The sequence below is a fragment of the Polistes dominula genome, unplaced genomic scaffold (assembly GCF_049000335.1).
Source record: "Polistes dominula isolate Pdom_NZ unplaced genomic scaffold, Pdom_raw_medaka contig_82, whole genome shotgun sequence".
In the NCBI taxonomy this organism is placed as follows: Eukaryota; Metazoa; Arthropoda; class Insecta; order Hymenoptera; family Vespidae; genus Polistes; species Polistes dominula.
Window position 1 is genome coordinate 4,059,814 of NW_028301046.1, and position 22,864 is coordinate 4,082,677.

At 31.8% G+C, this 22,864-nt stretch overlaps 1 protein-coding gene and 1 long non-coding RNA gene across 5 annotated transcripts in view; one reads left to right on the top strand and one right to left on the bottom strand.

Moving 5' to 3' along the window:
- The window catches only part of LOC107074619 (paired box protein Pax-6), an 88,691-nt gene that overhangs the window by 14,912 nt on the left and 50,915 nt on the right, over positions 1-22,864 (top strand). For 3 of the 4 annotated variants that reach the window (XR_016177528.1, XM_089175286.1, XM_089175285.1), the window contains exons 3-4: positions 16,449-16,613; positions 17,589-17,773. Coding sequence is in view for 3 of the 4 variants with exons in the window: in XM_089175286.1 (XP_089031412.1) it covers positions 16,449-16,613; positions 17,589-17,773 (350 nt within the window). In the remaining variant the exon portion in view is untranslated. Of the gene's footprint in view, positions 1-16,448; positions 16,615-17,588; positions 17,774-22,864 lie in introns of all 4 variants that reach the window. The other variant, XM_015336219.2, reaches the window with a different exon arrangement.
- Positions 10,707-12,588, bottom strand: LOC149031640 (uncharacterized). Its single transcript, XR_016177524.1, has 2 exons — positions 11,910-12,588; positions 10,707-11,379 (listed from the first exon to the last, which is right to left on the bottom strand). It is a non-coding gene; the product is annotated as an uncharacterized LOC149031640 (long non-coding RNA).

Consider the following 22,864-nt stretch of genomic DNA (forward strand, 5'->3'; position numbering starts at 1 on the left):
AAGAAGAAGAAGAAGAGTTTTTATTTACTCGGTCAAGTCGACTCGCCGATGTCACTCAAGGTCGAAGCCCTTCCCTTTAAGTTGAAAGTTACTATCGAAAAAGACGAGGACTTTTTTTCTTTTTTTTTTCCTATACTGATATGGGAAAAATTCTTCCTTACCTTTCTTACATCCCCCGTCTTTCCCTTTCTTCGTTTCGTTTTCTTCCATCATTCGTTCCCAACGTTCGTTCGTTCGTTCGTTCGTTCGTTCGTTCGTTCGTTCCTACGTTCATTCGTTCGTACCATCGTTCCTTCCTTTCTTAGTAGAAGATAGTCTAACACAGAGGGGGGACTGTACGTCTTGCATCAAGTGTATTCGACTGTAAAATTCCCTCTTCAAACAGAAACGGGTGGCTGGCTGGCACATTTTAGGCGGGTGGTAGCTTGGGCCACCATCACGAAGAAAACGGGGTGGGGGTGGAAGTTGGAGGTTGGGGGGAGTCCAAGGAATTCGAAGTCCCAACGAAAAAATAGAAAGAGAGAGAGAGAGAGAAGTAGCACCGATGCAAGGAAGAGCAAAAATATCCAACGAGTATCCAGCACACGTACGAAATGGCTCGATAGATAGCCGTAAAAATCCTCCTCTGGTCCGTTCCAGTCTCTCAAGATACTTGGGCTACTAAAGCGAAAGAGAAAAAGGTTCGAGAGAAGAGGAAAAAGTCCGAGTGGAAAAATGAAAGGGGGAGTCGGGGGGTGGTTCAAGGGGGGTAGGGTCTTCAGACAACGTAGAATATTCACGAATATTCCCGTTGTAATTTACTATATTCTTTTCTTTCCCTTTTGTGCTTTTCTCTCTTTCTCTCTTTTTTTTTTTTTTAATTTTATTCTTTATCTAAAATGGGGAGGAGGGAAAAGGGAAATTATTATTTAGATTATATTATGGATACATTTTTATTGAACGTTTAGGGTAATAAATTTTATATTACAAGTTAAATGTATTTAATTATTTAAATAATTTTATATATATAAAATATATAAAATATATAATAATTGTATATATATATATAATTTATATTATATATTTTTTTCCATAATATTGTAGATAATTTGTCTTTTGTAATAAGAAAATAACAAAATTTAAAACTTATTTTATATATTTTTTTCTTATTTATTTCTTTCTTATTTCTTTTTTTTTTTTTTTGCTAGAATGTTAAATAAATAATCTTTGGTATTTTTTTTATTTAATATATATATATATCACATTGAAAGATCGTGAAAGAAAAATAGAAGTTGTCGAGAAGGTAATAAAACGAGTGCTCATTAACGAGATAGAATAGAAGTGCTTGAGATCCACCCTCTTTCACACCATTGTCACTGCTAGAAACTAACGTTATGGGAATTTCATGGATTTTCTTTGGTCGATAACGTCCCGATCGTTTCGTTGATTTAACGCTGATAGTTTCAACGAATAAATCGAAAGACGAAGTGCTATTGGATGTTTATCTGTCCGAAAAGTAGCGCTTATATTTGTTATCTAATCCATATTTTATTTTTTCTTTCTATAAATATAGAATTAACACAGTTCCACGTGTGCAGGTGTGAATGATATTTTTCTTTTTACATAAATTAACAATAATCAAATATGTATAATCGATGTAACGTGTTATTTTTCAAATAACATATTTAATGTTACTTTAAAAATAAATATATGAATAATTTTATAATATCGATAATATAATTTTAATACTTTGTATATTTGTTTATAATATATACAATATTAAAATTACTATAATAATATAATTTTTTTATATATGTTTATCTTTTAATTATTAATTAATTTTAATATTATATATATATATATATATATATATATATATATATATTTATCTTAATTATTTATTTATTTATTCAATTATTACAAACCTTATCATACACAAATGTTTTAAGAATTCATATAAATATATTAATAGATTATTTTAAATAACTTGCGAATATAAAGGATCAAAGTTAGAATCAAAAATAAAATAAAATATATTTCAATGAGAAAAATTAAAAAAAAAAAAAAGAAGAAATTGTTCATCTTCTCACTGTCCTAATGAAAAATATTATCCAATGGAAAAAATTGGACGTAAACTACGTTGATACGTTAACGTTACTTCATGGCAACTTTCCAAATAACACGTTTTCAATGTTACAAACGACGTACTCGTCGTCGATGACATTTCACGACGTCGCGACGTCGATGACGACGTTCTCTTTTCTCTCTCTCTCTCTCTCTCTCTCTCTCTCTTTGCTTTCCATAAAAGGGTAAAAGAGCCTTGAAGTAGAAAGAAAAAGAAAAAAAAATAATATCTAATATTAATATTTTTAATAATAATAATTATTATTATTATCATTATTTTCATTTAATATGCTCGTCCAATCACACTGATCGAATTAACGAATATTATTATACGCAATGTAAGAAAAAAAAATATATAAAATTGAAACAAGATGCACAAGGATTGAAAATATTTCGATAAAACGTAAAAAGATAGAAGAAGATCTCATAAATATTTATCAAAAGAAAGCGGACACACAAAGTGTATCAAAGAATAAAAAACATCTCATTCTCTCTCTCTCTTTCTCTCTCTTTCTCTCTTTCTGTTTCCCTTCCTTTTTGATTCCGATCACGCGAGGCGGGAAAATAAAACCGAATTCAAATCGAAAAAAGATATACAAGAAAACATACACACTAACACATGCACACACATACACATACATATACACACATGTAGAAAAAGAGAGAGAGAGAGAGAGAGAATAAAGAAATAAAAGTAGCAAGTTAAATAAATATTTTGACAAATTTCGTCTTTAGGGTCAAAGATAGATTTAAAGATAGAAAGAGAAGAGTATATAGTGGTTAAAGTTATATATGTATGTAGTAAGGATTGCATTTAGGGTATACTAGGATCAGAAAAGGAGAAGTTGGTGAGAGGGAGGGGGAGGGAGGGGAGGGGGAGGGGGGTAAAGCGGGTTGGTTCGGATGCTTATCCGTGGGTACGCGCACAACCGTCGACCTAATTTTCCCCTAAACGTTTCCGGAGATTACATCGGTTTCTCTTTGTACGGTACCCTGTGGACGTCGATGTGTTTCAATAGGGGGAAAGAGGGTGATCCTCAACCCCCTTCCCCACCGTCCGCTGCTATAAGCTCATCTCGACTCGGGAAATGTAAGATGGTGGACAGATTTGCTTATGTAAGAATAAATATCCGACAATTGTATGAGTGTATGTGTGTGTATGTGTGTATGAGAGTAATATTTAAACGAAAATTGTACAATTGTTTTTTATTTTTTGAGGAGGAGGTGAAATAGTTGAGGGGTTGTTTTATTCGTCGGCACGCGTTAAAACACACTTATGGGAACGTTTTTCTTTTATTTTTATTTTTTTTTTTACCCCGATTTTATATTATTCTTTCTCTTTCTTTAGAAAGAACACTTGAGTAGAAAAAAAAAGGGACAAGAAAAAGGAAAAAAGAAAAAGAAAATGCAAACTTGTTCGCGTACTCACTTGGAACGTATTCCCTTTTTTTCCATGTTCTAAGACGCAGGAGCGTAATTTCTCTCTCTCTCTCTCTCTCTCTCTCTCTCGTTTTTTGACTGGCAAGAAGAAAAGGGAGATGAAAATAATAATAAAAAAAGAAAAAGAAAACAAGAAGAAAGGGTAAAAAAGGGAGTTAGTAGATTGTAGGTGCATATAGTATATAGGAAAAGAAGAAAAAAAAAACAGTGCGTGAGATCGTTAGCAGGTTTAGGTAGAGGAGTCAAGAAGTCAACGATAATGACGTCGTTCAGTTGTCGTCTACGACACAACTGGTATACCACCTAGGATTTTCATTTGATTTTTCGCAAGATTTGTGTGGTCTACTCTTTCTCTCACACATACTCTTTCTTTTTCTCAGATTTTTTATTTCACTATTTTCTTCTTTAAACTTCGTCTACGTATTACTTACTCCGTACTTATTATTTTAACGTTTTATTTTTACTTGCTCACTTGTTTGTGCTTGTTTGCTTGAATCCATCTTTTGCATGATAAACTGTGAAGCGTTTGCTGTTTAAGTTGTTGTTGTTGTTGTTATTGTTGTTTGATGAAAAGCTTCTTTTCTTTCTTTATTTAGTTCTTTTCTTATATTTCTTCTATCCTTTTTCTCATCCATCTATTTCCTACTCTTTCTCGAATCCTTGAAAGGACTACCACCGACATGGTCTGCCACTTCAAATTCTGAAGTTTCGGCATTCGAGTCCGGTCCTCACACAATAATAACTATTCCACCCGCACACCTGCTCTCTCTCTCTCTCTCTCTCTCACTTTCTCTCTCTTTTCTCAAGAACTCTACTCTATAAGTTCCCCGGATTTCGAGTGTTGTTCTGACCTATATATATACTACTTATATACTACTTATATATGTTACTTCGTAACAATCATAAGTTTAAGCCGTCTTTATAATACCATCGACACAATTGTTACTATTCTTGTTTGAATTGTCATTTATACTTCTTCAGAATTCACTTTTAACTTATTTAAATAAATATTTTATAATTTAAGTATATATATGTTTATACGTATATATAAAAAATAACATATGTATATACTTATAAACATATATACGTATAATATATATGTACAAGTTATATATGTTATTTTTATTTAAAATATATAAGTTTATATGTTAATAAGTAAATATATTATATTTTATACACATCAACGATACATTTCTAAATATAATAATACCATACAATCATTTTAATTTTAATCATACTTCTCCTAGGGTTCAATTTTTTTGTAGATAAATTCATAGCTCGACTATTTAATACAAGTGCAAATAAAGAAAAATGATGATCGAAATCGATATGATGCACACATTACAACAACCTTTTTCTTTTTTTTTTTTTTACCCAGTATATTCCCACAGTTGATCATTCCGATACGAAAACTAATTATGTCAAAACCCCTCACGTGGGCACAAGTCCCACGAGAACAAGCAGGGCCAAACCACAATACGAACCAGTCGATGTCATTGTGCACCTTGTAAACGATTGTGCTTATACGCCTCTGTAAAAGTGGTGAAGAGGGTGTTTCGTGGAGGTGAAGTATAGAGTTGGGAGGGGTGGGGAGGGGGTTAAACCGGGGAAACGAATCTTACGGGTCGTATACGAATCCCCCTAGTTTTACGTTTTGGATCCTGCTTCTGGACCCTTTTTGCGTTTTTCGTAATAACTGGTGAAAAAAAAATAGCAGAGGGGGGAGGGGGGAAAACTTCCCTATCGAGAAGATTCAAGAAGAATCTCCCTCGTACATGTCGATCGCGATTAAGCTTTTCCCTTCTCTCTCTCTCTCTCTCTCTCTCTCTCTTTTTCTTTTCTTTTTCACGAACAAGCACAGACAGCAGACGGATTACCACGTTGGAACACATGTCGTTCCGCATTGTTAACCCCGATTTCACATTTTTAACGGAAATACTTCCACCTGGTACTTCGTCAAACTTTGAATGCTTCTTACATGAATATTAACATATTTACTAGTATTTTTTTACAAAATATACTTGTATGTTATCTCTCATTCAATTCCATATTACCCCTAGTAGCACAAAATATTGAAAAATATTGAATACGAAAAAATATGAATATGAAAAAGACATTAAATCTTTATTTAATATTAAATACACATGCATTCAATATTTTTCAATATTTTGTGCTATTAGGGTACAATAGATCGTTAATATTTGTAATCTATTGGATTAAATAGATACAGTTTTGTATTTGATATACAGAATAACGTAAAAATTCTAAAAATTTGATCAAAAGTCACGTTACAATATATATGTACATATATATAGAATAATTTAATTTTATATACATTAGTATGGTTAAGTACCGAAAATAATTTATCCTACGATCAAGTTATACAATCGCAAAAGTCAACTTTAGTCCCATTTAACGAAGTACTTTAACTTTACCCCTCCCCTTTCCCTCAGTAATACAAACCAATCCAATTGTGAATTTCATTCATCGTAATTGAAGTTGAAAATGGTTATCCCACGTTCTAATTGTCGAAAAAGGGAGACCTTGAAGGATGGACCACTTTTTATTTTTATTTGTTGTTGTTGTTGTGTGTTCCTATTCTTTATCCCTTTTACTGTTCTTTCTTAAGAGTTATCGGCATTTCTTCTTCACTGGCGTGGGTCTTCATGAATGCCAAGATAACCATCGTGAATATACCAAATGAGAGAGAGAGAGAGAGAGAGAGAGAGAGACAGATAGAGAGAGATAGAGATAGAAAGAAGGTAGTGAACTCCAGTGCCGACGTGGACGTAGATACGTGTACGCGCATATTCTATGTGGAAGCTGTAGACGGGCCTTTTCCACGTAGTGCACCCAGAGAAGCGGCTCTGACAGATCCGTTGGCGCGGAATAACGCGTTTACGAGCTCTTTGTCCGGTCCGCTTTGGACGGCACGGCTGGCTCCGTTCTCTCCAACCCTGGCTGTTGCTGCTGCTGCTGCTGCTGCTCTGCTGTTACTCTGCCCTACCTTACCTTTCCCTATACTATACCCTGCCCTATTCCTGGTTCTGTTGGTGCTGCTGCTATTGCTGCTGCTGCTGCTGCTGCTGCTGCCGACACTGCCGTTTCTGCCGATCCTGATCTATTCCCCGACCTTCCAGTTCGTCAGCACAGGTTGGCCTCCAGGTAATTGGATAATTCGACCCGGAAGAGAAACCCCACTGTCAGGAAGCTCGGACCGATCGTGTCGACTTGTCTCTCTCTCTCTCTCTCTCTCTCTATCTGTTTGTATAGATACTTGGATAGAGAGAAAGATGAGAGACCCATAAAGTGGCCCTGTTTTCTATGCCCTTATACACCAAAAGAGAGACTACTCTTTGTAATATGATCGATTAGAAATTTGTTGGTTCAGAATTTCCTCATTTTATTTTTTTTAAGGTATATTGTTGTGAAAGGGAATATGCGAAGTATATATATGCATACGTTATTCTAATATATCAATTAACGTTTAAATATTATTATAAGAAATAATTTTGAATTAATTTGATATCATATTGGTATCATTTAATCGCAATACTAAGATTTGATTATTTTTTAAAAAAAAGTATTTAAATTGTGGGAATCATCGACCGATTGAAATTTTCATAATTAAATATATCTAAGAATGATCTATCAATAGGTGTAAAAAGGGTGAAGTTGTGAAGTTCTCTTGAAACGTCTAATTCAATGATATATACATCACAGACGATCGGAATCGAAGAAAAGACCCTTGACCCTGGTACTATAAGAAACCAACATACATCTGTCGAATAGTCGACGTTCTTTTCTCCCCTTGTCGATGATCAGGGATGAATCGAGTTGTCAATGGGAGGCCATTAATAACGCTAATAACTGTTGGGACCACGTTTTCGGTAGAAAGGTCGAGTCTTTGATGCAAAAAATAGACAGAGAGAGAAGGGAAAAAATAAGGGGGAGGGGGAAGAAAAAGAATATTGTACTGCTGCTGATGCTGCTGCTGCTGCTGCTGTTGGTTGCAAATGTAGTAGCTTGGTTGCAGGTCAAAGCGTGCGGCAGCACATTGGATACAAACAGCGACACAACAAATACTCCAAGACTCATTGTCCTCTTCAGCAACAGGACAGTCGTTCACAAGCTTCACTACAAATAGGAATAGAAGAAAACCTATGAGGGTTCCCTCATTTTCAAAACATGTCTATAACAATAAGGCTATTATGATGATCGTAGCTATCGATGTTTTCTCCTCCTTCTTCTTCTACATTTTTTCTTCCTCTTTTTATTTTTTTTTCTACTTTCTCTCTTTCTCTTTCTTTTTCTCTATATATTTCGATTTCATCTTTTTACAAGTGGTCAATTCCTGAACGTCTAAACTGACCCTCGTCATGTCGTCTTCAGCATCTCAATAGGCTAACGACACAGGAGCAGAGTATTGGAGTAACAGAGAGAGAGAGAGAGAGAGAGAGAGAGAGAGAAAGAGAGAGATAGGAAGAATCTTTTTCATCGTACGATTTTACCGAGAGAATAGAAGACGCCACTCGATATAATGTATTATGTGTTTCGGTATATCATAGATGTATGTCTTCTTATAGAAACCTTCTTGTTACTTGTCATTGAAGATCTATGAAAGTTTCTCATAAATTGTATAGCACTGTATGTGTAATATCATGTGGGAAATTGTATTATGGTAAAATTTAAAGATTTATATGTATATATGAGAATTATGAAATAACAACACGGATATAGGACTATTTTTATATGGTATATAAAATATTGTAATTATCAGAACACAATAAGAACAATGGTTGATTAACAAATAAATTAATCGTTCGTATTACGAATTAATAAAAATAATTCAGAGCGAATAATTGATAATATTTGAATAACTAAATAAATTAAAAACTATATGAGTCATCAATATAAAACATAAATAATTTTATGTTTAATATATAATTTTAAATATAATATATTAATTATATTATAATGAACTTTCGAGTTCCTAATGCCAATTAATAATAATAATAATAATAATAATAATAATAATAATAATAATAATAATAATAATACTAATAATAATAATAATAATACTAATAATAATAATAATAATTAATATATTAATGCATTAATAATTTTATAATAATTTAAAATAATAATTAATTGTAAGATAAATTTCAATGAAATATTATAAATTAATCTTATTTAATTTTTTTATGATGTTTATATTATAACATATATATATAAAAATACTAAGTAAAGAAAATGTTTTGGGTTGTGCTACTTAAAATCCGAGTTCTCTTTATCCTCTCGACCGATTATCCTCGGTAGTGCAGAATCGTTCAGGAGCCGGGATACTCGAGACCAAGTGGGCATCCAAACCGACTCCTCCCTCCTACTTTCCCTCCGAAGTTGAGAAGCCTCAAATGGCTCCAGGGGTGTCTCTTCTCTCTTTATCTCTGTCCCACTCTCTCTCTCTCTCTCTCTCTCGCTCTCTTTCGTTCATTCATTCTCCGGAAGCACTTCTCAGCTTGGAACGATTGAGACACCAACGAGACTCTGTACCATGTCGGTGGAGGTGAACCAACCACCTTAAACCATCCTCGTCGAAACCGTTTGTTGACGATCCTTCTCTTATTTTCCTTCTCTTTCTTCTTACTCTTCTTCTTCTTCTTCTTCTTCTTCTTCATCTTACTCTACTAGTTCTCACACTAATTGTCACGTTACTTTACAAGCAACCAAACCTGTCGTAACTCTGTCAGTAAAGTTTCCTAAAACCTTGACCACTTTCATTACAATCATTCCATTACATTCTACCAATTAATTTCAATCATTTAACTAATCAATAAACTAATCAATAAAATGTAAACTAATTCGATACACAAATATTAGACGGGGAAAGGGAGGAGTTGAAAATTGGAATGGGTACATTAAAAAAGGAAAATCTTAATTATCCTTTGTTTCTTTGAAAGTATATGATTATTATTATTATTTTTAATTGTTCATGGTCACGAAACATTGTTACTTATTATAAAATAATTTATTATCAATTAGGGTAAAAATTACTTGAACACAATTTTATTAATATTAGAAATATTGAGTTGGCAAGAAAGTAATTTCAGTTTTCTAATGTGAAATAAAACTCAATTGTTTATTTTTACGTTTATATACGTTTATTTACAATTACACGAAATTTGTGTTTCTATAGCAACCTAAAAGTGTCAACTAACAAACCCCTCAAAAGAAAAAAATTCTAACATTAACAAAAGAATAACGAAACAAACAATAACGCTTTCTATTGGTGCAAGCCGAAATTACTTTTTTGGCAGCCCAATATTTTATACGTGTTGTTTAAATTTTGAAATATTTGAATAGAAAATAAATAAATAAATAATAAAAAGATTAATAGAGGCGTGGAAAATGTTAAAAGTAGTGGGAAAATTGTTCTTCGATGATGATCCCTCACCCACCAACACCCTCCTACCCCACCCCTTTCTATCACCAGAGTTCGCACGCGTCGTAATTGATTATCTTACTTCGACGAAAGTGGGACCACCTCGAAGAACAATAAGAAAAAGGAAGAAGTAACGTGACAGAGAAAGAGAGAACAAGCGTTCGGATGATGAATGTGCCGTCTCAGTTACCACGTCAGCGAGGTTCTGTCGCTCGTTTGTAAACGAGCTTCCCCCTTTTTTTTCCTTCATTTCTTTTCTTTTCTTTTCCTTTTTTCTTTTTTTTTTTTTTTTACTTCTTTTCCTCTCTTGCTTTTTTTTATTCTTCTTGTTTTTCAAGCATCGACTAGCTCCGTGTGTTCTTTAACATTGGAGGAAGTCTTCGAGAGATTATTCTTAACGTGATAATGGAAGAAAATACGAAAGTCAGGACTCTATTTATACACCTTTTATATTTTATCTTCTACTAGTATAATCTATAAGTCATTTAAAACGGTTAATTGATTAGAACGTTCATACTTATAACGTTATATTTATTTTTTCATTATTCGTTCATTCTATATTATTATTTCATCAATATTTATTTATTTAAATTATATTAATATATATATATATATATACTAGGGTGCCCCGGCCACGCGTTGCTGTGGCTTTTTTTGAGGTGAAAACTTTTTCAAAATCAGATCGATTTAAAAATCGTTAAATGAAAGAACGTAAAACTGATAAAAAAAAGATAATTTATTAATTAATAAAATTCATTATATAATTTTTTATTCTATATATTAATTACTAAATAAAAGTCTATATATAAAAATCAGTGTCACAATTTATTTGTCTATTAATAATTCTGAAACTGCTTATCTTATCTTATTGAAATTTGTTTTATTACATTCGTTTTTTTCCAACTTAGCACCTAGCATAATTTCAAAACACCAAACATCCATTTCTTTAATTCATTGTATTTAATAACATCAATTAATCTATTATATATTTACATATCGCAATAATATGATAATCACTAATCATAATAACACTAAAAGAAACATTATAAATCTGTAAGTTTTATGGATTGTACGATGTTTTTCCGTTCGTATTTTAGCACGAAAGTCATAGCTTCCTTTTTATATTCTTGCATGTAACGTGGACTGCCTATGTACGATTATGGTAGAATGACTGAATTACCAATTTCTGCGGTTTCGGCGTTGTTTACAATAGTCCCACGCAAGTGATTGTATTCTTCCGCACGCAGTTTCTGTTGATTAAATCGTAAGTATCATAGTCATTCGCTCCCTATCTTCACGTACATGTCTACTATGAATTGTTGGCAAAGTTCACGAAATCGTAGAATGATTTTGTCCTGACCGCGTCTAATCATCAACCGATACGCATAGTAATCCTTCGAGCAAAACATACATAAATAGAATTAATGAAATTATTTAATGATGAAAAATGTTAAAAGTATAATTAGGGCCAGGATTTTTGCCGCAGTTTTGAAATGATTAGTTTTAATTTATGAAATTATAACAAAAATATAAGTTTTATGGAAAAATTTTTCAAACAAAAGTAAAAAATTAAATTTTATGAAAACATTGTCTCTTATAATTTTTTCATACAACCAATATTTCCATTGACATTTCAAAATAAAGATTCATAATGATTGATTTTTTGGAAACTATGAAAATCTTAATTGTTCAATTACATTTTTTTAATAAAATTAAATTAAAATTACATTTTTATAAGATCAACAACATAAATAAAAAAAAGGATACTTACAACACAAAATCCGTTGTTATTGGAAGCTCGTGTCACGTAATCACTTGATTAACTAATCGTGCAAAATACACTCAAAATTGATAATTTAATAAAATTAAATTAAAATTACATTTTTATAAGATCAACAACATAAATAAAAAAAAGTATACTTACAACACAAAATCCGTTGTTATTGGAAGCTCGTGTCACGTGTTGAGTACTTTTGAGGTTATAAAATCACTTGATTAACTAATCGTGCAAAATACACTCAAAATTGATAATTTAATTATTATTGATAAAATAGGAATGATTAAAAGTTAATATAAGAGTTACACTGAGATAGCAAAATAATAATTGTCAACGTTACTACTACACTTGATGCATAAACAATAATGATGGCCGACAACTGTGTAGGGAGTAAAAAAAAAGGAAACCGGCTTCGTTCTACTCCGTGCTGTTTACTGGGTCAGAAGTGACACCTATAAACATCTGGCGGGGATAATAATAACTAAATAAATGACGATTGATCAGTTATCGACCGGAGAGGAAAAATGATTAAATTACTAAAATGGCTATTAAAAAATAAGGGTTGATCGTAGAAGGGTGAAAATTAAGGATTGTATGTATTTTTGTATGTTGTATCATAAAAAAATAGAAATTAAAAATTTTGTCTAAAAAATGAAAAAAAAAGTTTAGGGGTGGACTACCCCTAACATTTAGGGGGATGAAAAATAGATGTTGGCCGATTCTCATAGATACCGGATAAGCACAAAAAATTTCATCAAAATCGGTTAAGCCGTTTCGGAGGAGTATGGGAACGAAAACTGTGACACGAGATTTTTATATATATATAGATATATATATATATATATATATATATATATATATATTTATTTATATATTTATATATTCATATATTTATATATTTATTTAACTAACGAAATAATTTTATACAAATTTACATTTATTATATTTTAACGCTCTCAAAAAATAATAAAATATAACAAATATTAATTGTATCTCTACTCGAATAGAGATATTATTTAAATTAATTTAATACAAAATGTAATATAAATTCGTTAACCCTTTTAAGACAAAATAATAATAATAACAATATTAATAATAATAATAATAATAATAATAATAATAATAATAATAATAAAATACATTAAATGACAAGTGGTAGGGCATGAGATGGTACTTTTAATGAAGTCCTAATAAACGAGAGAATTAAAGTCGAGATATAGTATAAGAGTAAAAAGGGGTGGTCACCCTCTTTCAACTGATATTTAATACAAACGTTACAATATCAAAACACGAGGTTCGCAGAATGGCCACTCGAGCGAGCACCCCTTCGCGCCGGTAATACCCGCGTAGTATTCCACTTGGGCTGACTTCAAGGTACAACCCCTTTTCATATTTGTCGCGTGCGCGCGCACGCACGCAAACACATACCTTAAACACTTATATGTATATATATCTTTCTCTTTCTATGATATTTAGTATCGCGTTGTTGTTCACACGAACACCATACTACACCAAACAACTATCATTCCCCCTAGGCCTTAAATACGACAATGGGAACCAAGAACTAGCGTTTTAAACTACGACTGAGTTATTTACATGTGTTATTATCGCTCGTTATGAACGAACCATTCAAAGTGTTACAATTTACCCTCATTCTCTCTCTCTCTCTCTCTCTCTTTTTGATACCCATCTAGTAGTACCTTTATTCTTTTACTTTTTATCCTACTCAACTCCCCTTTTCAAAACATTTTGCCCCCCCCCTGCCTATTTATAAATTATAACTACAAATGAGATAATTCTAATGTCAAGGAATTATTCTTTAACTTTATTTTATTAAATAACACCTTATGTTCCCTTTTATCTTTCTTTCGAACAAACTATTGGGTTGTTCGGAAAGTTCATGCTGATTTTCGATAGGTACCATAAAGTTTTTTTACTGAAAAACCTGAGAAGTTTTGAGAGAAGAAAATTTGTAAGTTACCCTTTAAGATGAAGAAAGGTTGTAAAAACAAAGAATTATATATAATTTAATAAATATATACCAAAAAATAAAACTTAAATACATTGCATTTCAATCTTCCGTCAAGATCGGCACGAACTTTTAGGACAACCTAATATTTATTTTTATTGTCAACAAAAAATTGAATTAATTTTTGAAATTTCAAATAAAATTTTTCTGTAATTCACGAAAATAACAGAAGTACGGAAGATTAAAGATTGGAAAAGAAAGAACGCGGATAGGAAATTCGGGGAATAGGAGGAGGTGGTGGTAGTGGGGGGAGGGGGTTTGGGGAGTTTAAAAAGGGCTTTTTATGATTGTCGAAGGTTGAAACACGCGAGAAATCGCAAACTATCGCGAACGTACTATATACCTACTATCGAGGCCCATTTTCGAAAGTCAATCGACCGTGAGTCTCTTCGTACTCTTCTCTCCTCTCCTTTCCTCTCCTTTCCTCTCCTCTCCTCTCTTCCCTTTCTCGTTGATGGCGTACGCTCGTAAATCTCCCTTATATGATTCCTCTCCCTCTCTCTTTCTTTCTCTTTCTCTCTTTCTATCTATCTATCTCTATCTCTATTTCTATCTTTTTCTCTCTCTATTTCTCTCTATTTCTCTCTTTTTGTCTCTCTTTCATTTCACTGACTGCCACCCCGGCGACACGTCGAATTAGCCTCGACGGGAAGTTTTTGGGAATCGTCGATTCGCAAACGCGTCCTTCGCGTTAAATGGAGCCCCACATTTTGTTGGAACCCTCGTTTTATCGTTTCACATATATATATAGATAGATATATAGATATATATATAATTTTCTTTTTCTTTCTTTTTATTTATTTATATATGCATGTGTGTGTGGATATGTGACTTCTAGTATTTGATAAAGAGATAGGCCTACCTTTGATTATTGTAATTATTTTTAATTTAACTAGTATACTAAGTACTAGTAATACTAGTATACTAAGTAGTACTATTAGTGCTTGTTAGTATAAGTACTATTAACTAGTATAAGTACTAGTATACTAGTACTAAGTAATAATAGTACTTACTATACTTAGTATACTAGTACACTAAGTAGTACTAGTACTACTAGGCTACGAGGCTCTTTTTACGAGGCTTGTTCACGAAGCCTTTTCACGAGGCTCGTTCGTCTCATTCTCTCGAAACTTAGTTTTTTGAAGATTTAACTTCTAACACATGTGATCTGCACACATGATATTTTATACATATTTTATAGTTTTGATTAGAGTTTTATTTATAATATTTTTTTTATATACATTTTATAGTTTCGACCAGAGTTTTATTTTTGTAATTTTATGTTTTTTTTTTAAGTGATTATATTTTGTAATTTTTTTTTTTATCATAAAACATTGAAGGAAACATTAAATGCGTTTTCTTATCATTTTTAATTCATTCGTTTTCTTTTTGATTTAATTAAAAAAGTAATTAGCGTATGTGTTTCCAAGTGATAGAAGCAATTGTAATTAAATTTAATCGAATCACATTCACGCAATAGTAAAACACGCTTGCAACATCTAACAAAGATAGTGACTTTGCTAAGAAAAACTTTCATTTAACTCGTAGATCATGTGTGTTCCATTTTTTTTTTATCTTCTTTCTAACTTCGACCCCGATCGACGTAGAAAAAAAAAAAAAAGGAAGAAAAAAGAAATAAAGAAAGAAAGTTTCGTTCAGCTCTTTCGTTCTTCCTCGTGAAGATACTTTTCACGCGTTTCTAGATCCTTTTTTCAAGGACGATGACGTAGTCCAGTGAGGGGTCGCGTTCATAGTACTAGTTTCATAGCTAGAAGATAACTTTTCGATTTCATTGTGTTCTCAAAAAAAAAAGAGACGAACAACTCTTATAGTCGAACATCACAGAACGAAACGTTCGCCAAGTTGCCACGCCTTGATTTCTTTTTTTTCTTTTTTTTTTACCAAAGAACGAGGAGAACCACCATGCGTTAGATTCTTCGATGGTTAGATAATAAAAGATGACTATGGTGTGTGCATGTGTGTGTGTGTGGGGGGGGGATGTGAATTATTTTTTCTTCTTTTATTCGAAATTTCAAATATGGTTTCGTATATAAAAATATCTCTATCTTCCCACGACTATCATTTTTATATTATCACAAATATAATAAAAATAATAATAATAATTAAATATATATATATATATATATATATATATATATATATATATATATATACTACATATTTTAATATAATATATATTGTATTAAATATATTGTATTAAATATATTTAATATATATATATATGTATATAATAAAATTTAACGTTTCTCTTTTATACTTTTTCTTTATATATATATATATATATATATATATATATATAAATCTAGCACATGTGATTAATTCAATTAACAATAAAAATTCAATTTAACAATAAAATTGAATTTTACTATTTAAACAATTTAACTTCTATTTAACTTACAAAAAAAACGACTATATGATTCAATCATATGGAAATACGAAAGATTTTTCTTCTTTTGTATTGGTGTTTTTTTTTTTTTATACATAATTTGTTATATTTTTCATGAAATTTAATAAAAAATTTATTTAACAACGTATTTCAATATATGATCGAAAAAAAAAAACAAATTTTATTTGAATAAATATAAAATATATATTAATAACTTTTCGTGCTAATAAGAAAATTGATTATTTTCAAGGTCACAGTGGAGTGAACCAATTAGGTGGTGTCTTCGTCGGTGGTAGGCCACTTCCGGATTCGACGAGGCAAAAGATCGTCGAACTTGCACATTCCGGTGCACGTCCTTGCGATATCTCAAGGATCCTGCAGGTCAGCAATGGCTGTGTTTCGAAGATCCTTGGCAGGTTGGTTGAAATACTGCACATGTGTTTTATTTCATTATACATATATATCAAAAAAAAAAAACTTTAAATACTAGAAATTGATAAGATTCGAAGAAGAAATATACTTCACAATATTTCTTTTTTTAGTATCGTATCATGTTGAATAAAAATAATATTATTACGTTTGCATTGAATGTTTGTAAGTTCTGTTCATGGCATCTGTGTAAACTTCATTCGCGATGAAATCGTTAAACTATCGATTTCTTTCATATATACATGCGTGTACGTGTACGTGTACCTGTACGTTGCGAGTTAAAATAGAACTTTCGTTGTTTATTAAAGGAAATCGTTAATCATTGAAACCAATTAGCATTTCGATAATGAATCAAAACTGAAATTTTATTAATATGTAGCTTGATTAAAAAAAAAAAAAAAAGAAAAGAAAGAAAAAGTAGAAAAAAAAGAAGTTTTTGAAGTAACGTTATCTATAATATTTATCTACTTCTTTGAAAAATTTCGTTTGTTTAATTAAGCACCAAACAGAAGCATTAATTATATCGAAACGGGACATTAGTTATGTCCTCGATAAATTCTATTAACGTATCGAAACTTTTCAATGAAAAGAAAATTAAACATACAAAAACATAATCCTATACTATGAATACATTAAAAATTAAAAATACCTAATCTTATCTTTGTAATTTTTTTTTCTTTTTTTACATAATATCTATCTTACTCTTTTTTATAATTTATTTGATTATTATACGTCAAAAACACAAATAGATACGAGTTTTGAACGAAACGCTGAATTATTCAACTTCCAGTTGGATTTTTTTTTTAATTTTAAATAAAACACGAAGAAATAGATGAATGGTTAAATATTTTTGTTAGATAATAAATTAAAAAAATAAAAAATAAAAAATAAAAAATTCGGGAAAAGGACTGAGGAAGTCCATTCGCAAGCTTACTAAATTGTACCGCAAAATATTATTGTTGCAGGTACTATGAGACCGGATCCATAAGGCCAAGGGCCATTGGCGGTAGCAAGCCGCGAGTGGCCACGACGGAAGTCGTCAACAAGATTTCACTTTATAAAAGTGAATGTCCGTCGATTTTTGCTTGGGAAATAAGAGATCGTTTATTGCAAGAAGGCGTCTGCACCAATGACAACATTCCAAGCGTGAGTATTTCAATAAATTACCATCAAATCATATTCATCTTTTATTTTATATCGTCGCAGATATTTTCTTCATATACGTCATGTTACATTCGTTAATAATATTCATAAATAAATTCGTTAATAATAATCATAAATAAATTTAATTCGTTAATATTCGTTAAATATCGAACGATATCACAAATACTCGATCGTTCTATTAAAATATTTATTTTAATTTTGGTTATACAATTTAGGGATTTAAAAAATATTCTCTCGATATTATTTATAGAATATTTGTTTTCTAATATTGAATATTAGATAATATTTAATATAGATAATTAGTCAAAGAAATTTATTTAAAATGATAATTAATAAATAATTCTAGTTTATATAAAATAGATCCCATAATATAACATATATACATATATATAATAATTTTAATAATTAACCGAATTATTAAAAATTATATATATGTATGTGTTATATATTAAAATAGAAATAAATTTCTTTGAACTTAAAATATTAAACATTCGCATATAAAAGTATCTAAAGAAAAGAAGTACAAAAACTATATATATTATACGTATAGTATCGAGATACTTGTACGCACATAAACGCGTTTAAAAGCGTTCAGCATGTTGTCAGTAAAGGGCTGGTACGAGCGTGCTCAACGAGAGAACGGTTGTAAAGACGATGTCATAAAGCATGTCGCAAAACACACGTAATGGAGCCCAACTTTTCGGTATGGGAGGAAAAGGAGGAGGAAGAGGAGGAGGAGGATTGAGGGGGTGGTCGAAAGGGGGATAAACGCGCAGGCGTATTGTCAACGGGGGCTTTGTCTACTCACACAAAACACGACCGCATTTACATAGATAGCACGAGTCGACTTTCGTGTAGAAGAGGATGAGGGTTTCAACGTTGGATGGTTGCTGTTAGGTTGTGCTGTTAGGCTGATACTGGATACACAGATAAATAGGAAAGATAGGAATTTCTTTTTCTTTTCTTTTTTCTTTTTTTTTTATTCTTTTGATAAAACGAAATGGGAAATCATGGAAATATGTTCGATATTGAATATATTTTCTACTGTTGGATATTTGTTTCGTAGAAATACCCATTTTGATTCGTTTGATAATTCATTCCCACAATCGTACGTTCATTATCGAATTATTATCTTTCTATAATATTTTATTAAATATTAAATCAAGATGTGTGATCGTATTTTTCTTTCTCTCGTTTTCCTTACTCTAAATGAGAAATCGTTAACAAAAAAAACATATTCGATATTTCGTATGTTTCGTAAATTCGCAAATAATCATCTCATCTCGTATTCGTTGAACGATACAAATTTTTTCTTGTGTTCTGATGAAATCATTACAAAAAAAAAAATTATTATCACTTGAGATAGACAAAAATTCGCGTAGTTATATTTCTTATTGTTAATGGAATCTTTATTCTCAAACTGGTATTTTTAAAAATATTTAAATTTGTACTCCCCGTGAGTAGAAAAGACGAGAGAAAAACGTTTTTCAAGAACAAGAGAATCAATTAAGAGATTGCTCGAAAAGGAGAAGGGAAATACGCGACGCATGGATCAAAAAGAAGATTCTTTGACGTCTCCTTTTTTTTTTTTTTTTTACTTCCTCTTCCTCTTCTTCTTCATCTTCTTCTTCTTCTTCTTCTTCTTCTTCTTCTTCTTCCACTCCTCTTTTTTTTTGCCCTTGCAATCTCGAAATCTTACTCTTTCTTCTCCCCATCGCGTCAGAGTTCACGAGAGAATGAGGGAGGAGAGGGGGAGGGTTGTTCTTCGTTCCTTTCTCACTCTCTCTCTCTCTCATTTTCTCTTTCTCTTCATGGTGGTACTCCTCGACGTAGCTGGTTGCCATGGATATTTGCATGCGTCCAATAAACGGTGGCTAAGGGGCTCTCGACTTGCTTAGGGGTAAAAAGCAAAGAGGGTCGCTAAATTCTCCTTTCCTCTTCTTTCTCTTTTTTTCTCTCTCTCTCTCTCTCTCTTTCTTCTTTTACTTTTCTTCCTTCCTTCCTTCCTTCCTTCCTTCCTACCCTTATTTTACTTTATCCTTCTCACTCACGCCTTCGTAATGGCTTCGAGGTGTACGCTCGCCCACCCACCGCTTTTTTTTCCTCCAACAGAAAGAAAGAACGGCATTCTTATCGACGTGAGAGAAAAAAAAATGTCAAAGGTTTGACAGAGAGAGAGAGAGAGAGAAAGAAAGAGAGAGTGAAAGAGAGAGAAAAAGAAAGAAATTCATCCTTCACACAATACCCTTTGTAGACGTCCAAGTTATCATCCTAAACGTATTTCCTATTAAATTTTGCGAATTAATCTACCGATAATCTTCGACCCTCTTCCCCCACTCTTTATATTTTCATCCACAATTCTTCTCTCCACCTATTCAACCCCCATTTTTATGAGAAAGTAAGCGGATCTATATACACAACGATTTAAAGGATTAATTTTCAATATCCTTATTTTATTATTGAAAGATTTGACACATTTTTTTCAAGATAAGGCGTTCTTTTAATTCACATATCATAAATATATGAAAAAAAAAAAAAAAATACGAAACACGATATAATTCCGGGTACGGTACGATCCTTGAAGAATAAGAAGAAGAAGAAGGAATTAAAGGACGAGGACGAGGATGAGAAGGAAGAGAAGGAGTGGAGGAGTAGAAAGAGAGAAAAAGAGAGAGAGATACTCGGAGAGTTTCGCGTTTTAACAAATTATACGGGTGCCGGAGGCCCCGGAGGCCGGTAGAGGATCAAAGCCAACGGTGTACACCGTATAATCCCCGTACCCGCGTTTGAGCATCCTGCGAGCGCTTCTGAACTTGTTGTGGGCAAGATTAACGTTTCTTTAATGGCCCGTGTAATATTCCATTACGTACAGTTCGCTCGAGAATTATTGCACCACCGTGTTCTCTAGTTATATATAGTATAAATATATATATATATAGCAATTGTCTGAGAAATGTTCAAGATGTGAATTCGTGAAACTAGGAAAAACAAAATAAAAGAAGAAGAAAAATTGAATATAATATTTTATTCTAGTTTATCAAAATGTCCATTGTATTTTTAACACGTTCCGTACCACATGTACCACCGGTGGTACACGTTAAACTTGTTTTTCAGGCCACGTGTACCACTGGTGGTACACTTACCATTAGACATATTTATTTAATGCGCTGTGTAAATATATGTATTTATAACAAATTTAATTCTGTAAAAGAATATTTCTATTAAAATATTGATGCATTATACAAAATGCAGTATAGAACAAAGCACATAAGTTTGTTTAATGTTGTTACATTTATAATAATTAATAATTACATGTGTAATAGTTGATTTAATTAAAGCAAAATTAAGTGGCCTGAATGACAAGTCAGGTAAAAAAGGGTTTGGCAAGGAAAGTGTTAAGAAATCTCTTTTTTTTCTATTAAAAAAAATATATATTATACCAAATAAATAAATATCGTATAATAGCATATATATATACACATAAATAACAAAATAATTTTATAATAATAACAATAATGTGTACGTTTCTACTAGAAATTTTGTTCTTCATAGAAAAAAAGATTAGTTACTCGTAAAAAACATTTCTTTTTCATTGGGAATAAATAAATTATTGTAAAAAAAGGAATAAATAATAATAATAATAATAATAATAATATATATAAGAAGAAGAATCATTTAAATTTCTTTTCGATACAAAAAATAAGAATTTTCTTAGAGCTTTGATGAGGAACGAAATAACTCGGTGACGGGATTGATTCGAAAACGTTTCTCCCGTATTCTTCTCACCCCCATTTCCACCCCCAATCTCCATCCCCTCCCCCTTCCCTCCCCCAATCGACGTTATACCTGTCTGTGTCTTTACTTTCCAACGTAGACGTCGTCATAGTCGAAGGTTTACCTTCAAATAAGAAAGAAGGTGAGGGAGAGACTGAAATAGGAAAAGAAAGAGAGAAAGGGGGTACACGGAGGAACGAACGTATTCCAAGCGAATCGCGGTGATTGGAGGAAATTTCATTATTCTCAGACATTACCCCCGTTATTGTAATGCCATCAAATTGGATACGCGTAGTAGAATGGGAAGAATATCGTCTCGAGCTCGTCTACCATAGCGAAATTCCACCACGCTTATTTGCAAATCTTTCGAATAATCACAAATTTATTATTTTCCCATTTTTTTTCTTGTGTTTTTCTTTTTCCATTTTTTCTTTATTTTATTTTATTAATATAGAATATTTGGTTTATTTATTTATTATTATTATTATTATTATTATTAACCCTTTAAGTTGCATGCTCGAGTTAACTCAAGCGGCGTTGTATTACGTTGAGTCAAAAGTGTTCCTTAAGGGGTTAATATATTTATTTTTGTTTTCTTTCGAAAAATGGATGTGTGGTGTTGTGTAATGAACAAATAAAAAAAAGAAAGGAAAGAAAGATAAGGAAAAGGATATTTCTTGTTTTTTTTTTTTATTTTTCTTCTTTCCGTTCGATTATTCGCACAGTTCTACACAAGTTTGAAGAGAGAGAGAGAGAGAGAGAGAGAGAGAAAGAGAGAGAGAGAGAGAGAGAAAGATCGAATCGAAGCAATGGCGTGACAAACCCGAAAAGCCAGCAGGACGCGGAGATGGATTCGAAATGTCCTGCGGAGTCTATGCTATCCGTTTCCTCGTCGAATACCGTTTCGGTCCTCCCTGGATTTGAATCTGGCAGCCGGCGTGGCGGACGCGTTATTGGTTTACTCGCGCCACTGCCTTCGGGATACCGTCAGAGGCTCTCATCTTCTGTTTAAAAAAAAAAAAGAAGAAAAAAAACAAACAAAAAAAGTCATCAAGAAAGTTCATAGATCAAAAATTTGAGAGACAATCTCTTCTACTTACCTGTAATAAAAACAAAATGTCGATTCATTTGTTTGTCATCCGATATATTCCATTCAAACAATCGATTAGAACAAAATCCAAAGTCCAACCCAATTGGATACTTTTTCTTGAACAATTTTTTTCTTTTCGTATCAAAATTCACAACAAAAATTCTTTGAAAAAGGAAAGATCCTAAATGAATATTTTCGAAGGAGGTATT